Source organism: Aptenodytes patagonicus, chromosome 4, assembly GCF_965638725.1.
Source record: "Aptenodytes patagonicus chromosome 4, bAptPat1.pri.cur, whole genome shotgun sequence".
Lineage (NCBI taxonomy): Eukaryota > Metazoa > Chordata > Aves > Sphenisciformes > Spheniscidae > Aptenodytes > Aptenodytes patagonicus.
This window is the reverse complement of record NC_134952.1, coordinates 67,847,845-67,868,923: the sequence shown is the minus strand read 5'-3', so window position 1 is coordinate 67,868,923 and position 21,079 is coordinate 67,847,845. Positions and strand designations below refer to the sequence as shown.

The 21,079-nt window shown below is 36.1% G+C and overlaps 1 protein-coding gene across 3 annotated transcripts in view; it reads right to left on the bottom strand.

Annotated features, from left to right (window-relative positions):
• Positions 1–21,079, bottom strand: part of LRBA (LPS responsive beige-like anchor protein) — a 416,017-nt gene that overhangs the window by 242,057 nt on the left and 152,881 nt on the right. For all 3 annotated transcript variants that reach the window (XM_076337080.1, XM_076337082.1, XM_076337081.1), the window contains exon 36: positions 1–106. This exon is cut by the window's left edge and continues 61 nt beyond it. In XM_076337080.1, coding sequence (XP_076193195.1) covers positions 1–106 — 106 coding nt within the window. The remainder of the gene's footprint in view (positions 107–21,079) is intronic.

The window sequence follows — 21,079 nt, the reverse complement described above, 5'->3', positions numbered from 1 at the left end:
TTAGTTGAGTTGCAGTCACTTGGTCTCGGTACTTAGCTGCCATTATCAAATGATGACACATTTTTTCTTCTTCCCGTTTGTCTGCAGAATACTGGGCACACAGTGACTAGGAAGAAAATAAAGACTTTGTTACTTTGCATTTTAATTATACCATGCAAAGGAACTTTGAAGCACTTCATAATTAATTACTTATACAAAACCCTTGAGAAATAAGAATTAACCCCATTTTACAGCCTTGAGAATTGAGGCATTGTGCAGCTGCCCATAGTAAATCTGTCCAGAGAGCCAAGCAGAGGATCTTGGTTTGTCATGAATTCTGTAACCACATAGCATACACACTCAAGATTTAGCAAATGCCAACCGTTAACGGCCTGATTGCATAATAAAATGTATAGGCACAACCACTTTTATTTTATAACAAAGTAAATGAATAGCGTTATAAAAACAAAGAGGCAAGTTTCAGAATAATGAATGCCAGCTAGCTGACCACTCCGCTCCCGTGACTCTCCATTAGATTTGGGTAGACAACCATTTGCTGTTCTTTGTATAAATATATAACTATAAAAACTAAGGAGAATAATCTACATATCTTCAGATAAACAGAAGACAAAATGCATTTGAAGACTGAATCGATCTTTACCAGATGGCTTCTTGAAGTTGAGCACATTTGCAGGCCAGCATGGGAAAGTTAATCATTTTCCTAGCTGTACTACACCTGTTGTATAAACATCTTCTGTTTGCAGAGGTACTCAAAACCAAATACTAGCAAGTAAGAACTGAAAGTCACACCTACAAACAGAACTCAAAACTACGAAAGATTCTTTGTTACAATATTTTCTTATCATTTTGTTTTTTGTTGATCTTCTGAAAATTTGTCTGTTAATACAGAACTCAAAAAATGGGCACCAAATTTAGATCACCCCCTCATCAAACCACTGTACATGAAGACCCACAACAAATTCAAATATTGGTAGAAACAATAAAGGCTCTTCCCCATGTTAGCACTCCCCGTTTCCAATTTCAGTTTTCATCTGGCAATTCCACAGATCGCATATGCCAGACAAAGCATTTCAGCCTTTGTCAATGATTGGATTATTCTATGATCTAGTTAGTAGAATGGACACAAATGTCTGCCTAACAACAAAAAAAATTGCTTTTTCTTTGTGAAGCACAGCTGATGCAGACACTAGTACAATTATTTCTTCAAGCTTAGATAACAGCACAATATCATAATGCTTTTTACGTTTAAGAGTAGCAATGCTTTTTTATATAAATCTATACATACAAGCACTAGAAAACTGCTGCAAATAAAAAAATAGGCAGGCTATGAATGTTATTTATATATGTGTATATACAATATATATGTCATAAAGTGAGAGAAAGATAGGAAGAATGTGAAAAAAACAAGTACAATTTGGGGTTGCGTAGATTTTCATAGACATTAGATAACAAAAATGTACTAACAGATGAATAAATTTTAAAAAGCTATTTTAACAATTTTAATATATTTATAAATTTCTTCATAATTTTTCCCACACCTTAGAGCAATGCTCACCTGATGAACAGACATCCAGGAGTGAAGAACGAGCAGGTGACTTTCCAAGTCAATGGGACATCAAAAATTGGCTTTTGTACTCCTACATGAAGCACTTTGCCACCCCTCTTCACAAAAATATGATGGCTAAATTATAACCAACACTAAACAAGATTTTTCTAGCTCTTTTTAAATACAGCTGTCTTTTCCAATACATTAATCTATTTTGCACCCATGATGATTCTGAGTTCTTTTCAGCACTTTGTAAATGTTTCATAAGCTGTTATTTTTAAGTTGCCTGAAAGGGCAGACTTCTAAAAACAAGTGTATAAGGTAAGCTAAGTAGTAAAATGTTTTAAAGTGCTCTTTAATGGATCCTCCTTTACAATTTGAACAGCAACTTTTCATATCTGACATAAAATCCATAGATATAAATCACATTAGAGGGTTATTCTTTCCCCATTATCAATCTCTGTCTCTTTATGGAACATTAAAGTCACATTTGACCTTAAAACATGATAAAATGGATAGAATGTTTTGTAAAAGATATAATGAACTTGTACCTCTTTAAAAAAAAGTCTCTTTATGATGTAATTTTGAACACATCCTTCATTAAATACCAACAAAGATTTTCAAAGTGTAGCTGTGACATTCAAATGAGGGAAAAAATGGTATTTCATTGTCCTGAAAACTTCCATGAAAACAGAATCAGCCTGTTACAAAACAGAAGTGTATAGGACTCCACTTTTCAGCAAATTCAGCATTTAATATGAATAGAAATTTGCAATTACCCACCAAAACTGAGAGACTCCCACATGCAGCAATCCCATAAAATTATAACATCACTCCAGGAGGGACTCTTAACCATAGCACACTCTTTACAATGTATATATATTTTACAAACATGAACAGAAAGAAGCCACAGTTCTGCCAAATATCTGGCACGCACATGTATAGTTACTAACATTACGAAAGTTTTGCAAGAATAAACTTCTCTCTGATCATACAGGTGACTTGTCAATTGTTCAGCGGTTCCTACCCACAATATATGCCAAATATTCAGCAAAAAAGAAGCTATTTCTCCCCATCCCTCTCTCAAATAATTTTTAATACAGGAGTGAAAGATGACTGGCTCCACCAGAAGAAATGGAAAGAGACCCATCCCAAAGTAGCCAGTCATCACTAGACTGTTTGGAAAGCACCAAAAAGTCTCCGTTTCTCTACTGTATTTTTTCATTTTCCAGATGCCTTCAGGTTCACCTGATTCACTACTTCCAGAGATGCAATACCAGGATATAGAGTGGTACATGTTAATACTTCACACTAAATTCTGATCATTCAATTTATGTAAAATAAAAATTCAGCTTGATTTCTGTTTGTGCACAAACTCAAAAACGTATTTTTATAGTTTTATTTCTTCTTTATTGTTTGATCTCTTGCTGTTGCAATATGCATTCTATCATGCTTGAATATGGTTTTACAATTAGATATACAGTTGCATGCAAACAAATTTGGTAAACCTTCCTTCCATTAGTTCTTTGGCCTACATAATTTTTGTTATCTGTTTAGGCAAGTGTGTAATGAAAGTATAATCACAAAAGTACTGCAGTCACACTCATGACGAAACAAAAAATGTTGAAAGGAGAAAAATGTATTTTCATATATACACACCACAGGTTATCTACAAAAAGTCTTAAATTCAGTGGCTGTTAAAAATTTTTACAAAGGGAAAGTGTGTTAAGCAGAATCCTTTGACACAGCACAGAGCAGAGCAAAGACCCTTGTTCTCTACCCCTTCATCCAGGATGGAACAGAAACCTTCTCTTTGCCATTATTGCAGAGCGGAACAGGGTTTTTTCCTCTCTCCTGTTCCCTGCTTGGACAAAACTGCAGGCTATTTGAACATGTAGGTTATCTGAAGATTTATTTTTAAGGAACAGTAATTCTAAAGGAACACAAGGTCATCCAAAAGGCAAGTTACAGATATGAAAATACAATACATTCTGTATGCAGGAAAGATTCCAGAAATGCTATTGCAAAATACTGACAAGGTGAATTAGTCTGTTCTGCCTGTCTATATTTCAGTGAAGAGGAGGATTAATCTAGTGTTTTCAGAACTATTTTATCTTTGATCTTTATAAAAATGTCAAGTAAAAGATTTCCTCTGCACAGTACCATCTGCATGTGCACCTTTGCAGTCCCAAAATTACAATGTAATGATTTCTACAAACTATGAAAAAGTTTAATAGTGTAGGGTTTTTAAAAGCAATATTGCACCTTTTTACTTTTATTCTTCAACTCAGAGATCACTGAACACTTTTACATATGCCAGTTCCTTTGTCTAATTTGGCTAAAAGCTACTTTCTTTGTGAACAACCTGTCTCAAAGGGTGTCATTTAAGAGGAAAAGTCATCCATAAGATAATGCGTAGTCTTGCCACTAATGCAAATTCCCTACAAATAAGGATATTTTAGTAAATGAAGGAACTCCTCAATCCTCTGCTTTCACAGATCTTTGCACTTGACCTCCGACCTGAGGTTTAAAGTCTGGACTAAAAATGCTACCCAGGGAAATCTTACAAAGACTCCTGAATAAGACTTAGAAAAATGAAAGCTTAAAACCTCAACAGCGAACAAAAGTCAACCAATGACAACGTCTGACAGCCACCGTCAATTCTGAAGTGATGCCTCTGTCATCCAACGACTCAAAGTATTGATTTCTCTCAGCATGAAAAAAGCTTAAGCCAATGAAATAGATATAGCATCATCCCCCCGATAATAGCCATCAAGGTTAACACCAGCAGAACACTTATCAAAATATCTCTTCTATTTCTTCTTGTTTTAATGGACTGAACACAATGCAACAGCTTCACATCTCTGCAACCTATAGTTTTCCAAACCTCATTTATCCACTTTTCCAGCCTTTTATCTGATTTGAAGATTAAAAAGAATCTGCATCTAAATCAACTGTTTGTAATACAAATGTGGAGCAGGGGGTGGGGAGGAAAAAAAAGAAAAAAAAAAGAAAAAAAAGTGGTTTTGTAGCCAGACATTCCTGGGAAAAAAAACTCCATGCATTTAAAATCACAAGGGGGGGGGAAACCCGCAGTTGACTTATATCACACCAAACACAGACTGGTAAAACTATGGTCATGACCAGGAAAAAAACCTACCACAGTCAATTTGGGTTAGTGATTAGAGAGAAATGCAAGATCTCAAGAGACATCTGGTTTTAATCTGTGCTGAGTCAACAGCTTTATTTTTTTACCTTTAAGTCTCACAGTATTAAGTTTTAGTAAACCCAACTAAACACTAGGCAACAGCACTTTTACTGAGACTGCGTCTTTCAAATGAACCCAATTTAGTAGAGTAGGTAAATGAGACAAACTAACAGGAGTTCAAGTGGATACAGAAACAACTAACAATAAATAAATAGTAAAGAGTAGAGACAAATAACATCAGATTTACTCTGCAGTATCCATTAGTACCATAGGCATTTTTTTTTTACCTTTTTCTTTGATGCTTATCTAATTGATATGATTTGTGTTACAGTAGCACCCTTGGATCACAATCAAAGACAAAGCTTTACAGAAACAAGTAAGAGCTCTGACTCCTTGCTAGAAACTGGGATTTGCTATACGTGCCCTACATTATTCCAATATTCTAACTCTCTAAGCATCACTGCTAACTGTTGGCATCAACAATATGCAAATACAAATGTTCTTTTTGAACCCAAGAAGCCAGTTCTTACTGTACATATGCCCAAATGCTTTGCATTCAAAGTATGCACTAAGATAGACACTTCCCCCTCTCTCTCTTTTGCAAATCCAGTTTATGTCTGCAGTCCCTTCATACTGTTCTTGTTTTAAAACAGGCTAAGATCCTAAAAACATTACGCTTGGGCATTACATTTGAGATCCTCTGGGTCCACATCTTCCAAGTGCAAGGCATTTGTCAAGCTAGAAATAATCAAAGTACAATTCTCCTATGCTCTAGAAACAGTAAAGCTCAGCACTTCTACATAGGTGGCTCTGTGCTCTCAGATTAGATATTAAGCAAAGAAGGAGCCAGTGATGATCTTTTAAGCCATTTCCCAACTACACTGCGTCAACCTTGTGATATTCAACCGCTTCAACACCATGACAGAGATTAGTACTGTATTCACTAAAGAACTTCTAGTCCAATGCAACAAATGAATGAGATCCATGAACAACGTCTGGAATTGACAAACTCACTTATTTTATAAGGAACATCCACTCTGTTCAGCAAATGAGATATACTTACATAATCTAAGGATTCACCACACATGCTTAGTGAGGGCCAAATTAAGGTTGCACTGCTCTGATTTTTCATAACTGTTGGAATCTTGGGTTTGGAATCTTTTCATGTTGTCATTTCTATGCAACTTAATTTTTAAAAAGGGGGGAAAATACCTTTTAATCACGTGAAAACTTATATATCGGTCTCAAAGTGGGCCAATTACAAAGATTTCTATCACTTCAACTAAAGCAAAGTGGTATTTGATTGTTACCTTACCTGTAACTAGTAGTTAAAGATGTGTAAGCAACTTGTTACTGCCAGAAGAGAAATACAATATTTAGTTCCATTCTCCAAAGGTGCAGTGAAGACTGGCCTAGGAAACTGTCCCAATTCTACTTTCACTGCTCCCCAGCTTTCCTTTCCGTTCTTCTTTTTTATCTGCAGGCTCTTTCTCCTATTACCCACCCAAACTTCACCTTTTGTTCTTGCTGTTAGTACCTTACTCTAGCAATAGCATCAGGACACTTCTTCCCCTCGGTACAGTATGAACACTAAGTGGAAGTAGGGGAAATAGTTATCCACTACAATGTGGCACTGTCAGCTCAGGAAACATTTGCCAGATAACTCTTGCTGTGGCTTTTGATCCAGTCTTCAAGATCTTGTGAAAATCTTTGTATGACCAGATGGCACATTTCCAATAAACCCCAACAAACTAAAGCTCTGAAACGTCCTCATTCACTAACCGTGACCACCACCTCTCCAACTGTCTTGTTCCACTGAGGCACAGTAAGGACCTCTGTTACCTGTAAGGTAGGTAGAAAGTAGTCCAGCAGCTTTGGCCCCAGCAGCCAAATAATTACTTCCCTAGGATTTAGATTTCCAGACACCCTACTGCCAGCATAGTTCTTTCAACTTACAGCACCAAGACTTGGCACAGGAGTGACGCTTGAACAGATTGAGAGTAACATGCAGTTCAGATGGCACAGATAAGCCTTAAATGAAGTCTCTAAGAGCAGGTAACACACGCTATTAAGTATTTTTGAACAATGCAACTTACTAATTAAGAAGCCCTTAAAGGTACTACATAAACAGCAATTTTTCACAAGCTTTGCGTCAGATGAATTCTGAATCATTTTTCGTAATAGCAGCAAAAGGTACATTTCTGACAGTGGGGAAACAATAATACCTCAAAACATGGAAAAAATGGATATTCTCAATGAAATAAAAAGAAGTAATATTTTTTAATGTTTTAATTTGGAAACATTTTGCCAACCTTCTTTTCCAAAACAAGAAAAAAAAACAAATCTAAACCTTAAAGTAATTCAACCTCCAAGACCACAAAGAATGGAAAAATTTAGCCAGAATGATTCAGATGATAAGCAGATAAACCAAAAGTTAATTTGGAACCTTCTTAGAAAATACCTTGTACCATTTTAATCTATAAATGTGGCTTCAGCCTCTGGCTGTAACAAAGTGAAAGGCATTTGCATGAGTTAAAATTCTTTAATTTCTATAGCTATCAAAGACAAGGCTATAAATACTTAGGTATATTAGTATTTAACACATGACTTGTGTTAATTGTCTCAACACCTACCTTACAGGAATGTGTATTCCTGTATAGGACTCATTTTTATTATCATATTAGAACTCACATTCATATTATATATGTAGAATACAATGCAAAAATAATCAACATACCTCTGCTGATTTTGTTATTGTTTGATATTCCTGCTACGTCTCACTCACTAAATCTCCTTATAAATTTGCAAAACACATGCAAAGCAAATTCATTTCCAGCCAAAATCTCTACATAAACAGTTTCCAAGATTATGTAAAATTCGATTTCCAAAAGACAGAAAGATTAGCCCCTTGAGATATCCCTGCAGTCTGGGGTGTGTGTTTCTATTTCTATTTTCTACATAGTTCCCCTCAAGAACTTTTCAGCTTTCCCTATTTAGTGTCTTGGTTGGAGAACACAAATCTGATTTTAATCCAGGAGCTTCAGAATGTATCAAAATATACCAACTCATGAACAAAGAACAGAGAAATCACATTAATTTGAGATAACAAGACATTTAGGCATAATAGTTTCCTATCTTGCCATGATTGGTTGCAGGCCAATGTCAAGCACATCTCTAATAAGCTTCAGTACTTTGGATACGAAGTTGGTTTCAGACAAAAAAAAAAAAAAAAAAAAGTAGTTTGCTTTTCTATAACTTTGTTCTGTACTACGATAATAGAATCAAAGGCATGTTTTGGAAGTATTCTACTCTGTAGAGTAGTCTAGTACTCACTAGATGTTAAGAACAAACAAAGGAAAAAATACCATCAGCATACAATAAAATCAATATATACACAGAGATACATACTGTTAATTAAGGTAGATGTAGGAACAAATCACCTATCATTCTGCACCAGCAACAGAAGGAGCTTTAAAAGTGTCCTGTGCCATATTTGGCAAACCTTTTGCAAAACCTCAGCTATGAAACATTCAGACATGAACTCACGACCCAAAAGGTAACCCATCTGTCCTTCACCAGCTTCTATCATGCTTGCTCCAAGAGCTAATTTAGTGGACCTGATCTCTGACAGTTCAGGACCTTTTCAGCCTCTCACAATGGAGAATGATCACCTTGACTGGCACGTATCCTTGAGCAACACTGCTAAATAGGACAAACCTGTTTGCTGGCAAAGCATTTCCTTCCCCCACACAGAAAAAAAACTTTTGTTTCTGCCCTTAAGTCATTGCACCTTCATCTGTATCTGCAGAAACATTTTAATTCATTATTAATGAAGAGTATTAAGGGCTTCTTTTTTTGTCAGAGGAATTTCAAATCACTATCAGAGAATCTATGAAAAAAAAGTATTACATGGGATTTTATTCAAAAGTCTATTCAAAAATAACATGCTGATTCACAAGTTTCTAACTTACACTCCAAACTTGCTCTTCACCTTATGGTAAACTAAGACTCTTGAGAGGCTTATATTCTTTGGAGGACCAAGTATTTTAAAAGCAGGATATTTTGATAAAGACGATGATGAAATGGCAAAGATTAAAAAGAAAAAAATATAGAAGCAAATGTGAAGGATTATTAAAATATGGCCTCTTATAGCAGTTATTCTTTAAAAATCATTCCTAGCCACTTACGTTGGAAACATGTTAAGCAGTCACAATCCCAGCTTTAGCTTAACCTCTGCCTTAACTTAAAGCCTCCTGTCAGAATTCCTATAGCATCAAACTGTGAAAAGCAAATTATTTTAACTTTATTTTTTCCCCTCTCTTTTTTTCAGTAGTCTCTGTTTTGTATTTCGTTCCAACTAGCATATGAGGCTTTTTCCTTTGCGATTGGTTCTCATGCATTTATGTAACACAGTTTTGGAATTTCAGAACAGCATGAGATAGGTATGAATAGGTTTGGGTTTTAATTAACATTTGTTATTCAGAAAAAGTTCTACCACCCTTGAAAGGTCAACATTTGGCTCTAAAAATTGTTGGGGGAGGATAATTTAATTTCTTTTTAAAACTGTGTGATTTTATTAGCCATATAATGACAGCATTTGAAATATTCTGACTATTCAACGTGTGAGAAGACAACAGTCTCTGCTTTAATTTACAGCAGTCTAAGTTAAAAACACTCATTCATGCAACTCTAGATCCTTATACTGAGCAATATGGAACAAGGACTAAAAATACTCCGTAACAATTACTTTAAAATTTATATTTTCTTGCTCACTTGGTTTAAATGAAAAGACTGCAATGACGCAAGAGTCAGTATTGCAACTACCACAGATGCTACCTTCAGAGAAATGAAGTACTATGTAGCACCAAGCAGTTTCTACCAGAATCACCTTTTATGTTGTCAAAATTTAAAAAAAAAAAAAATTACATAAGAAGAATGTATAAGATCCATTTCATTAGTTTTCTGTTTATTTCTCATTTCAAAATTAAATACCAGAACTTGTGAAACCTCCTATTCCAAGGCTCTGATGTTCTTGTTGCGTTTTATTTTTGGCTTTGTTCCAGTTCATCGTGCAAGGTTTTTCTGTCCGGTTGTTTTTGTTGGTTTTTTTTAAATGGTATGAGGGTGTTTTCATACTACCCCTCGATAACAGTTATCGGCATTTGTTACAAACAGCTGAACTCACGGACATTGGTGTAATGGCATGAAACAGATTATACAGTACAACTGCACAAATCCTGCTTAACTAGATTTCACTAATTGACTTTAATTCAGTGTAAAATAACAAACTGAATACTTGGAGCTTCTTAAGTTTAGAGCACAGGATAAAAAAGCAACACAAATTCTGTGGAATTTTAAAACAAGAATCTGGGATTTGATGTGAATTACAGTTCACTCATTAACATTATAGGTATTGAAAGAAAGTACAGGCAACTAATCAAAATCACCAGCTTCCACCAAGCATGCACAAAAATGAAACAAACTACTGAAATGGTATAAAACATTATATAAAACACATGTAAGTGACAGTTATTGGACATACCAAAGCGCCATGTAACAACATTTCTCATACACTTTAACAGCTTCAGTTACACTCTAGCCAATAATCTACCCCTGTTTGCTTCTAATATTCCAAATTTCTGAGTAGCTTCAAACAACTGCCATTCAAAAATAACCTGAGAAACATTCCTCCCTCCTCTGCTGCCGACCATATGAAACTGCCATACAAAACAGTGTTGGTCCAATGCCAAGACGGGTGATGATGGCTTCAAGGCTATCAACAACTACTTAGAAATTAGATATTTGGGGTTTCTAACAGGCGGTGTAGGAAAAAATAAGCAACAATATTTCAGAAGTCAGAACATCTGACTTTTTCTTCTGTAAATGTTTAACACATTCAGGACTAATGGTAGGATAATTTAGAGGTGTCTGTAGGTGCCATAAGGTCTTCCCAGGGCCAAGGGCCAGCACAAACTCAGCGCATCTGATGATGACCCTGTCCTGCTGGTGGTAGTGGAGAGAGGCTGCCCCACAGCCTGGCCAGAGGCCAGGACCAACCCCCCATCCTAGCGATGCCCACCATTTTGCTGTGGCCTCCTTGATCCTTCCCAGGTCCCCAGCCATGGGGCAAGCAAGCTTCCCAGCCTCAGGCTGGCCCTGGCCCCCTGGCCCTGCCCTATTGTGGGGAGTCTGTGCTGGCCCTGGCCACCCTCCCCCAGGGCTGCCCTGCTCTTCTCATGGTGGGTGACAGGTTGGAGATGCTTGGTGAGGTCCTGCCCAGGAGGCTGTGGTACTGCAGTGGGTGCCCAGCTTAGCCCCTGCCAGGGCACTGCCGGCCCTCGTGGCACCCTGACAGTGCATTGTAAGTCTCTGGTCCCGTTACAACAAAATTTGTTTCACAATTGCCATATGTTCTCTATAATATAAACCCATCCAATAACTGAGCATTTTGCTTGCTTTGTCTGTCACCTCCCTTAAATATTTCTGAGGCAAGAATTGGCATCAGTCACGAAAGATGGAATCTCAAATTGGTCTAAGGGCAACATACAATTCAGGGTAGTTTGATGAGATTTAAATCCCCAAAGTTTCCGCAAGAACAGGCAGGGAGAAGGATGGAAGAAGCACAAACATCTCAAAACCCATTATGCCATAACCTTGGCATTACTACTTAGACCCAGAATTTCTTCCAACAAATTTTTGACAAAAAACCAGTATCTTGGCACCAGGGCACAAAGAAAAAAAAGTGTAACAATGACCAAAGCACTTGCACTGCTCATCATTATAGTCACTATCATCGCCTTACAAGCCCTACTTCCAAGAGATATCTAAATCTTTTAAGATGGCCAGAAATCTTTGAAGATGCATTTTCCAAAAAGTGAATTAACAACAGGGACCTAGAAATGTGAGCAAGAAAAAGGTGGGAGGGAGAAGAGGAGTGGTGAGGAAAGTACCAGGAAACGTATCTTCTTCCTTGTGTGAAACAGAACAGCGAGGACAATTTGGTTTTCTGAATGGTAAGACTTTTTAAGGATTGACTATGCCACTTCCAGCAAGACTTCAGATAAACAGTGAAATCCAGAGGTCTCCAACTCACTTGGCACCTTCCCCGACACAGTGATCATCCAAAGAGCAACATAACTGCCCGATAGATCTTCCTTTCCATGACCTAAGACCATCTCAAAGGGATTGGCTCAGTTTTCTCCTATTTAGGTCAAAGAAAAAAAATCAGTAGGTGGACTCATTCTACAAATATTTCTAATAAAAGGATCAGATGAAGCAGGAAGAAAAAAATTCAAAGAATCTATTATAGCGATTCCGACTTAAAAGCTAATATAGGAAAGTTAAGATGAAAAGCTGGACTGCCACTTCTATCTCACTGCTTTGCAGTGCAAAAGGACCTTTCAGTTTCTCTTAAGAATTCTGATTAGTGCAGTCTTGTTCCCTTTCCTGGAAAGCTGTATAGGTCTACTCAGAAATAAAAGGCTACCTTTATAAAAGATTAACAGGAATGTCACCCTTCGCTGGGTGTGGCTTTACAGTTTTCCACCATGTCCCTCCCTGGATCCCAGACAGACTTCAAGCCCCATCTACTACAAAATAAAGATTATTTTAGCAATTTAATTGTAAAATCCTTATTTAAACAATTACTGTCTCTTTTCAACCATCACTCATGGAGGTATTTATTTCAGCACAGTAACTATATTTTGTATTCAGAACAGAGCATTCTCAATGAAAGGCTGAAGCTTTCATTGGAATAAGAAATACCAATTCAGGATAAACTATTACGCTAGATGCAACATTTTGCACAACTTCCACCTCAATAATATTCCCATAAATAAAAGAGAAAAATACTCTATGTGACTAAGAAATATAGGAAACATTGAAAAAACTTAACTGTAAGTGCCCTCAGGCTCTACTGATGAACTTTTCTAAACATCTCAGTATCTTAATGCATATGTTTTAATATGTTTTATGTCCCACGTTGCCCCAAAGTTGATTTTCATAAGCCACCTTCATGAACATCAAAAAATAAACCTGCATGAATCAAACTTTGTCATGTCTAAACGAGGAAACTGCATTAACTACAAGATGAGACTAGGCATACTACGATTTGAGTACAAACAAGCTAATGACAAGTTTATCTATAGCTTACATAATCAAGAAGCCATAGGTCAAGACAAGTAACTACTCAAACTATGGACTAGATTTTCAACACAGACTTCTATAGGTCAGGTATGCTATGGCTTTTAGGCACATCCAAAGCTGTTTTGGGGTTGCAAATAAACCTAACATGAAGATACTTGTTCTCCCTTTCTTTATAGAAATATCAGTGTGCAAGTGCTTGGATAAATCCTGCAGATAAAAAGTGGACTTTACTTTAGAAAGCTGATAAGGGTCAGAGTTTTAAAAATAAAATCTTTTGGAGGATATACACATAACTACATTCAGCCACAGACGGTAGTTTAATAGGTCAGTAAAAGAAAGCATATTGCAGGTACACAAACTTGTACACAGTACATTTTCGTACATACAGCTGCAGAACGAGCTGACTTCATAGAGTGACTTCTAAATTTTCATTTCAACCATAAGCCATTATAAAAAAACTGAAATTTTTACAGGTAACACAAATAATAACATCCTAATACCTGTATGCACCGGCCTACCCTGGTAACTTCAGAACTGCAGAGGTTTCACATGAAATCCAGCCACAGTCAAGTGGGATAGGCTTTAACCCAACAGCCTGAACTCAGGTCAGTCATAAGCAGTATTTGCAACTCAGGTGCTTTTGCCAGGAAAAGTCAAATGAGAAAACAAACATGCAGAAACAGAACTAGAATATAGGGAAATATTCTACAGTTTTGTGACCTCTTTCTTCAATTCCTGTTATAAACAAGCTTCTCGCATAAAAACAATACTTTTGAAAATGAAACTGCATTTGAAAGAATATTCAAGACTACTGCCAAAAGACTGTCAAATACATCTGGGCTACAAATGACAATATGTTGGATCAAAAGTTAACACCATTTAGCAATCAGATGCATATTTCACCCTTAATGAAGGCCTGAAAAGAAGAGTTCACTTTATTCTGGATGCAGGTATCAAAGCAGATCTCACAAAGCAACATAGGCGCATCATCTAAGGATCTTTTTCACATTAAGAATCCTATTAGAAGGAAAACACTAAAAGGTAATTGAATTTCCCTCAGTTATCTTCATCTCTGTCAGCTCCTGCTACAATAACTTACTCTCCAGAGCAGAGATAACTCAATTCTGTCCAGCAAGCATATGTTATGAATCTCCAAAGCAAACTTGTCTAAATCATTCTGGTCTTCTATCAAGGTTGGCTGTGGATATGAACTCTGACAGAAAGCAAACAAATTTATTTTTATCTTTTCAATAATTCACTTCCCTGTGCCTTGACGGAAGAATCTAAAGACATAAATGTTTCCACTAATTCTGGAATTATAAAGACTGCTTGAAAATATTTTATCTGGAAGTTAATGCTGTTATAAACTGTTTGATTCACCATTCTGTTTTAGCAGAAACAAAAAAAGAACGTTACAGCAGTTTCAGGTTCCTGTAGGTATACAAAAACCAAGCCTATCATCTCATGCTGTAATTGCCATTTTTTTGGAATGGTTTTGACATTTATATTTTCACCTTCAATGGAAATGTTAACTCTTCAAATAATAACACGAGAAGTATACTCTAACTTTTTATATCATCAAAGCTCTTAAAACATCAGTAAGAACAAATTCTCCACTCGTGAGCAAACTACTTTGGATTTAAAAAGTCATATTTTAGGAAGGTATAATGACTTATCTAGACCAACAACATCACAAAAGAAAAGCAAAACAAAGCAACCAAAGGAAGGGTAAATGACAATAATCAGAAAAGCTACTTCCAGAAGGAGATGAGAGAAAATACTAGATAAGGTTCTGGGCAAACTAACATTAACTGTACAATTCCTGTCAGTTTGTGATTGTTTCAGGCTGTTCAACATACAAGTAAAAAAAAAGTCTGAAGAATGAGTGAATAATGAAGTGACAAAGTTTGTTGCTGATACTAAGCTATTCAGAGTTGTATAATCACAAAGGAGCTGTGAGGAACTGGAGGGGGAGCTTGGAAGACCAAGTCATCACGGTAATAACACAGCACAGGAACTTCAGTGTAGATAAAAGAAATGTAGGAAAGAATCTAATTTTAGATATAAAATTATGGACTCTGAGTTCACCTTTATCTTCACTCCTTTTTGCCATAATGAGATGGTATTATCAATGACAGATAGTTCTATGAAAACATCAGCTTGGTACAGGATAATCAACAAGCACGCAGGAACCAAGTAGAGAGTTAGGAACCACTGCAAAGAGAACACCACCAAAAACATTGTGTATTCATAAATTCCTGGTGTGTCCACATCTGGAATGCTGGGTGCAGTTTTGCATCTTCCATCAGAAAATATGATAGAACTGAGAAGCATTATAGAAAGATTCAGAATTGGAATCACTGCCATAGAAAAAATAACTATGTAACAGTAGGATTTTTCAGGGGCGGGGGGGAAGACAACTCAGGAGGGGTAGGAGAATTCTGTAAAATCATGTGGTACAAAGGACCCTTTCTAGGTGAGTTTGCGTGAACAGGTTATATAGATTCTTACAACATTAGATGGAGAGTCACCAGGAAAAAGGAGGCCAAAGAGATGGAGAGTGCATGCTGAGAAGGTCGTGTGTGAAAGTTTCCCAAGAGCTGGTAAACTCTAGGAACTGGCAATCTTGTTGAACCTGCAAAATATGATCAATTCAGAATATCACAGGTCTGCTGAATCTGTACACCACCACTAGCACACGCTAGTACCAGCAGCAGGTTATACGGCTCAAACAACATCCAAGAGAGTGACGGCTACTCTACACAAACAAGGAATACAGGATTTTATATATACCCCCATGAAGCAAAGGACCTTCCGCAGGATTTTCTGAAGCTATTGGAATGCCAGTGAAACCCTTCATTACACTTGGAGTCAGCCTCCCAACTGTAAGCATGTAAGTGATGGCATTGTGTGTGGTTATCAGCTATTAACAGTAACAGCTTTATTCTATTAATTACAACAGTATAATGAACAGAAGGTGTTCTAAGAAGTACTGGTTGTGATCCGTGTCTCCCCTCCAACCTGACTTGCTACCAGGGAAAAGGCATTTTACAACACAAGAATGAAACTAAGACATCAGTACCATTTGCAATTAACTCAGTGAAACTCTTAGCAAAAGTCTATGTGGATTCAAAGTTTTTCTGGGCAAATGGAGGAATAACCCCTGAAGGGGTACTAAGCACATGGCCATCATTTCTGGCAAGCAAGAATCGGAAATCCCTGAACTTCAAATTGCAGAAGGGTGGGAGTGTATTCTGGGAAAGTGTTACTACTGTTTGCCCTTTTAATAAACTCTTCCTTAAGTATCCACAGTTTGAGATAGGATAATAGGCTTGATAATGGACTTATCAATGTGATTGGTCTTCCTCATCCATGTTCCAGTAGGAATCAATCTTCCAAGAACAGACACAGAGTAGATCTACTAGGATGATCTAGAGTATGCAGACACCACCTTAGAAGAAAAAAACCTAGACGAATAAAACTCATTTAGCTTAGGGAAATGAAGTGAGGAGATGTGATGAATTATAGATAAAAAAGCAAAAATAAGAAAAACTAAAGAAAAAAGATCAGTGAAGCCTAAAGACAATAATCACATAATAACAAAGAAATACATACTGAATACAAGTAAAAATAAATTAGAAAAAGTTTACAATTGAGCAGAACATTTAAGTCCAACCTACCAGTTGGAATAGTGAGAAAAAAACCTTCAGGTATTCAGACCCTGAAGATCTTTTCTGACCTTGCCAGCACCAATATCAGAATTGTTTTAATATAATGTTTTCTCATCTAGATCAAACTAACGTATAATAAAGCACATAGGAGAGATTTGTACTGTCACCAGTGTTTTTTCTTCAAAGCCCAACAACTCCTAACGCTGTTGTTAAAAAGGTATATGTAATGCAAGCTATCTTTGGACAGGAATTTTAGGAGAAAATCTCCAATCAAGCACAATAGGATATTTGCTCTGTTAATGCTAGAAATTTACACTCTACATACACCGTATTACTTCAGTCAAGAGTATTTTAGAATCACTGCCTGGCATGAGGTACCATAAAAGTAGGTACATGAATAATAAACAAGGTAAACACTACTGATATATTTTTCATGAATAGGTGAGAACAACAACATTTCTGATGGTAACATCTAATTTGAAGCAAGAAATTTCTTAGCTAGCTAGCTTAGTTTTCGTATTACGAGCATAAAGAGATGCAGCAAAACATGGAAAATGTTTTTGTAAACAACACAAAAACTGTATAAAAAGATACAATATTAGGGGTTCAAAGGAAACGTATGCCATCCATCAAAAGGCTTTTTAAAAGACCAAAAAAAGCTGGAATGGTTAAACTGCAGAGAAAGAAGGCTGGAAGAAAATGGCATTCTTCAAGAAGTCTGTTCAAAGAAGGAAAACAGAAAAGTATGTCAACTATGGTATGTTAGTTTTAAAAACAGAATGAAGCAGGCCAAAAGAGTTTGAGGAACACTTGCATAAAGGCATAAAAGGCACTAATAAATTATTTTTCAAACAAATCAGGAGCAGTAAGCCCATTAAGTTATCTCTGTAGAGCTAACAGAAGATCAAAGGATAAAAAGAGCTCTTGGAACACAAGACCACCACAGAGAACTGCTAGCAGAGAAGTTAAAGAAAACTGACAAGTGACCAACTGCTAGGACCAGACAGTATTCACTCAGGTGATCTAGAAGAACTTGGGGATGAACACAGCTGAGCCATTAGCTACAGTGTTCTTGTTCAAACTGCCTCAGTGCCAGAAGAATGAAATATGCCAAACTGACTCTGGAGGATAGCAGGGAACTACATGGCAATAAGTCTGAAATTTATAAAAGGCAAATTGGTAGCCGTGTTTAAAGCAAAAAGCAAACAATGGAATAAACACATTGGCAAGAGTCATCATTGCTTTTGTAAAGGGAAGTCATGTTTCATTAGATTTCTTTCAACAAGCCACTGGAGACACAGGCAAGAAAGATCCAGTTCATAAAGTCTACTGTTTGAATGCCAAAAAGATATTTAAAGAAAGGCAGGATGCAGTAGGACATATAGTAACATCCTTATGTTGATAAAAATTGATTAAAACAAAGGAAACATTTAAAAAAAGAATAGTCTTCAAAGTGGAGGGAAATCACCAATTGAATCCCACTGTGTTATTAAATGTATTTAGAAATGACTGGAGAGTGGAAGAGGTGTCAAATTTTGCTGATAGCTCTAAGTAATTCAAGGTAGTAAAAACAACAAACAAACATGAAAAATGCTAATACAGTGACTGGGAGATAAAAAAATAGGTGAAATTCATATAGAGAACTGCAAATCTTTGTCCAAATTGTGATCCCTGCCACCTGGGTAGAACCAAGGAAGCACCCATATATAATTGCATTGTTCTTACGCTTGTCCCTAGGCATGTACTATTTGACTCTGTTAGAATACTGAGTTTGATGGACTTTTGGTCTAACCCAGTACAAATGCTCTTGAGTCTCAGCAAACTATTCATCTGTGAAACAAAAGAAGAACATTATTAATGTAGATGCATAAAAATGGCATGGAATTTCCAAGTGGATTGTGGTAACATCCTAAATGATTTTAGATTTTGAATACTCTAAACAAAGTTCAAGCTATTCAAGTTTACTGCCAAATTGTTTCCTATTCCAGAAAACTGGTAGAACCCGTGGCTTTATAATACCCTAATATGCAAGAGATGTTCATCTGAGTATTTGAGCAATTCCCATCACAAGTCAGTATTCACGAAGAATTACCTGCAATAAGTGGAAGTTACCTGTATAAATCCTGCACATATATTAATATAAGACCAGACATTCATATTTCTGTACTTTTTTCCCTAACAAATTAGTTACTTCTAAGTGGTCATGAAGTCATTGCTGTGGAATAGATATTCCACAGTACAGATTATTATATTTTACTCACTTGTTACTGTGTATAATTTTACTTTAAGAGTTATTCTTTCAAAGAAGTAACAAGTTTGAAACTTAGAATTTGTAATTAAAAGAAAAAAGAACAAACAGAAACCAATCCTAATAAAGCGCTGTTTAGACATTACTTTATTTATGTTGATGAATCTTGTACGCATGCACTAATTGTTTTTCTGGATTTTGTGTGGTACTTAGCTAGCTAGCGAGCTAAATAATTAAAAAAAAAACCAACAAAACAAACCAACAAAAAAACCCAAACCACTCTGTCAGCCTTATGATTATGGATTTCACACAAAAAATAATAAAATGTTAAGATGCACTGCCACAGCAAAAGATAAGTTCAAAAAGGAATGTATTTTCCCAGACTAGCAGAAGATAGATCACTGCAGATGCATACAATGCTGCTCTCCCTTATTCTATTACCCCATTTTCTTCATGCCTATGCTGTTTCAATTCAGCCATTAAAGTAGCAGGGCAAAATTATGAAACGTAAGTGGTTACAGGAACTGAGTCTTTGGCTCCTTTTAGCAGAGTTTTTTTTAGGTTTCCAGGGTCTACAAATGCTAAAATAACAAGAATTCCAGAGCATGTTCTGCTAAGACTTCCAGAGCTATGGAGAGTAGATGAATTAAGCTCATTGATAATCTCCAGGGAAAATAATCAGCTGTAACAGTACTTAGAAGAGGGGGTTAAAAGTTTTTAAAACAAAGGAAAGTGTATCATTCACAGGAAGTGAAGAATAAGATGATGTGTTAAATATGTAAAAGGAGAGAAAAAAGGCCATAAAAGGTTAAAATCTCATACAGATAATATTGTAAAACACTGTGCAGAAAAGACTCATATCTTCATGACATTCCTGGATTATTTTTCAAATTGCACTTAGTATGTAAATGAAACATAGCATAGATTATAAAATGTGGAAGAGTCTCGACAAGATACTGCTAAACAGTAAGCACTAATTATAAAGTAATAAACTTCATTAGCATTAGAAAAACAAGAATAGATTTTTTGTACATGAAATAGCTATGGTTATGAATCTATTTCATTACCATATTCAATATGATTGGAAAAGCCCAATAATACATTGATCCTTATTAGATTTAATTCTTCACATAGTTTGTCTCATAATTTGCCAAAAATATTATCCAAAAACAGTAATGAAGATAACATCACTTCTTGTTTCATCAGAAAAGTCTATAGGAGAGAGTAGTTCTAAAATGAATTTTCTTTCAAGCTGCTTCAAAACAATATTATATCTTTGATAGCTCTTGGACATATTTCTGTAATGTATTTTGATTTAAAATTGAGATATAACAAAAAAGATGTCTCAGCATTCCAGCGCAAGTTTTCATTCCTTCTCCTGCCATTGCTTATTAAAGCATAGTGAAACAGAAACCACAATTTTTCCACTCCTCCTTTCATAATCGGGCAATACTTTATCCCAACACTTCCCAGACCACAGGGAAAATGTTATAATGTTCAAACGGAAGATGAACTTCTCATTTCAGTATCCTTTGACTCACACGAGACAATGAATCCTAAAAATTGCCACCTCAGGAATATGAGAAATTTAATTTTCCAGTTTGGGACTTGTCAACGTATTGCAGCAGAAAAAACCTGGTTAAGCTTCCAATGGAAAAAAAGATATTCTTCCATGCTCAGCACTCTGTTGAAGAGTTTGTAATACCTCAAAAAAAAAAGCGTTTAGAAATGAAAGTCAAAATTTTTCTTCCTTCTGCCGACAGATGGTGCTATAATGCCTAACCTGCCCAATGCAAAGGGCAGCATTTATTTAAAAATCTAAATTTGAGAGAGAGTTAAGCCCATTCATAATGAAATGTGTAAAGCCTTATTTTTCTGTGAGGGTACGTCTAACTTCCTTTGTGTTGCCACATTACATTTTTGCAATCTTATGGACTATAACTTTTGGTTACATTACTACAGGATGCCTACAACTTGCGCTATCCATTATTTTCATATGTTCTGTAAAGATTCATTGCTGATACCCACACTACTAGACAGAATACCCATTGAAAGCATTCCAAAATCTTTTGCTCTAATACATAAGGTCATTGCCATTAAGTGTGTTGAATAATACTTTATATAAAAGGATGTTCTAAGAGCCACAGAAAGATTATTTGATGCATGAGTTCTATAACAAAGCAGCCTTTATTAAAAGCACTGGAAAACTATATGGAGAATAGGGACCCAGTCAAGGATTACAACTTTCTTTCCTGCAGTAA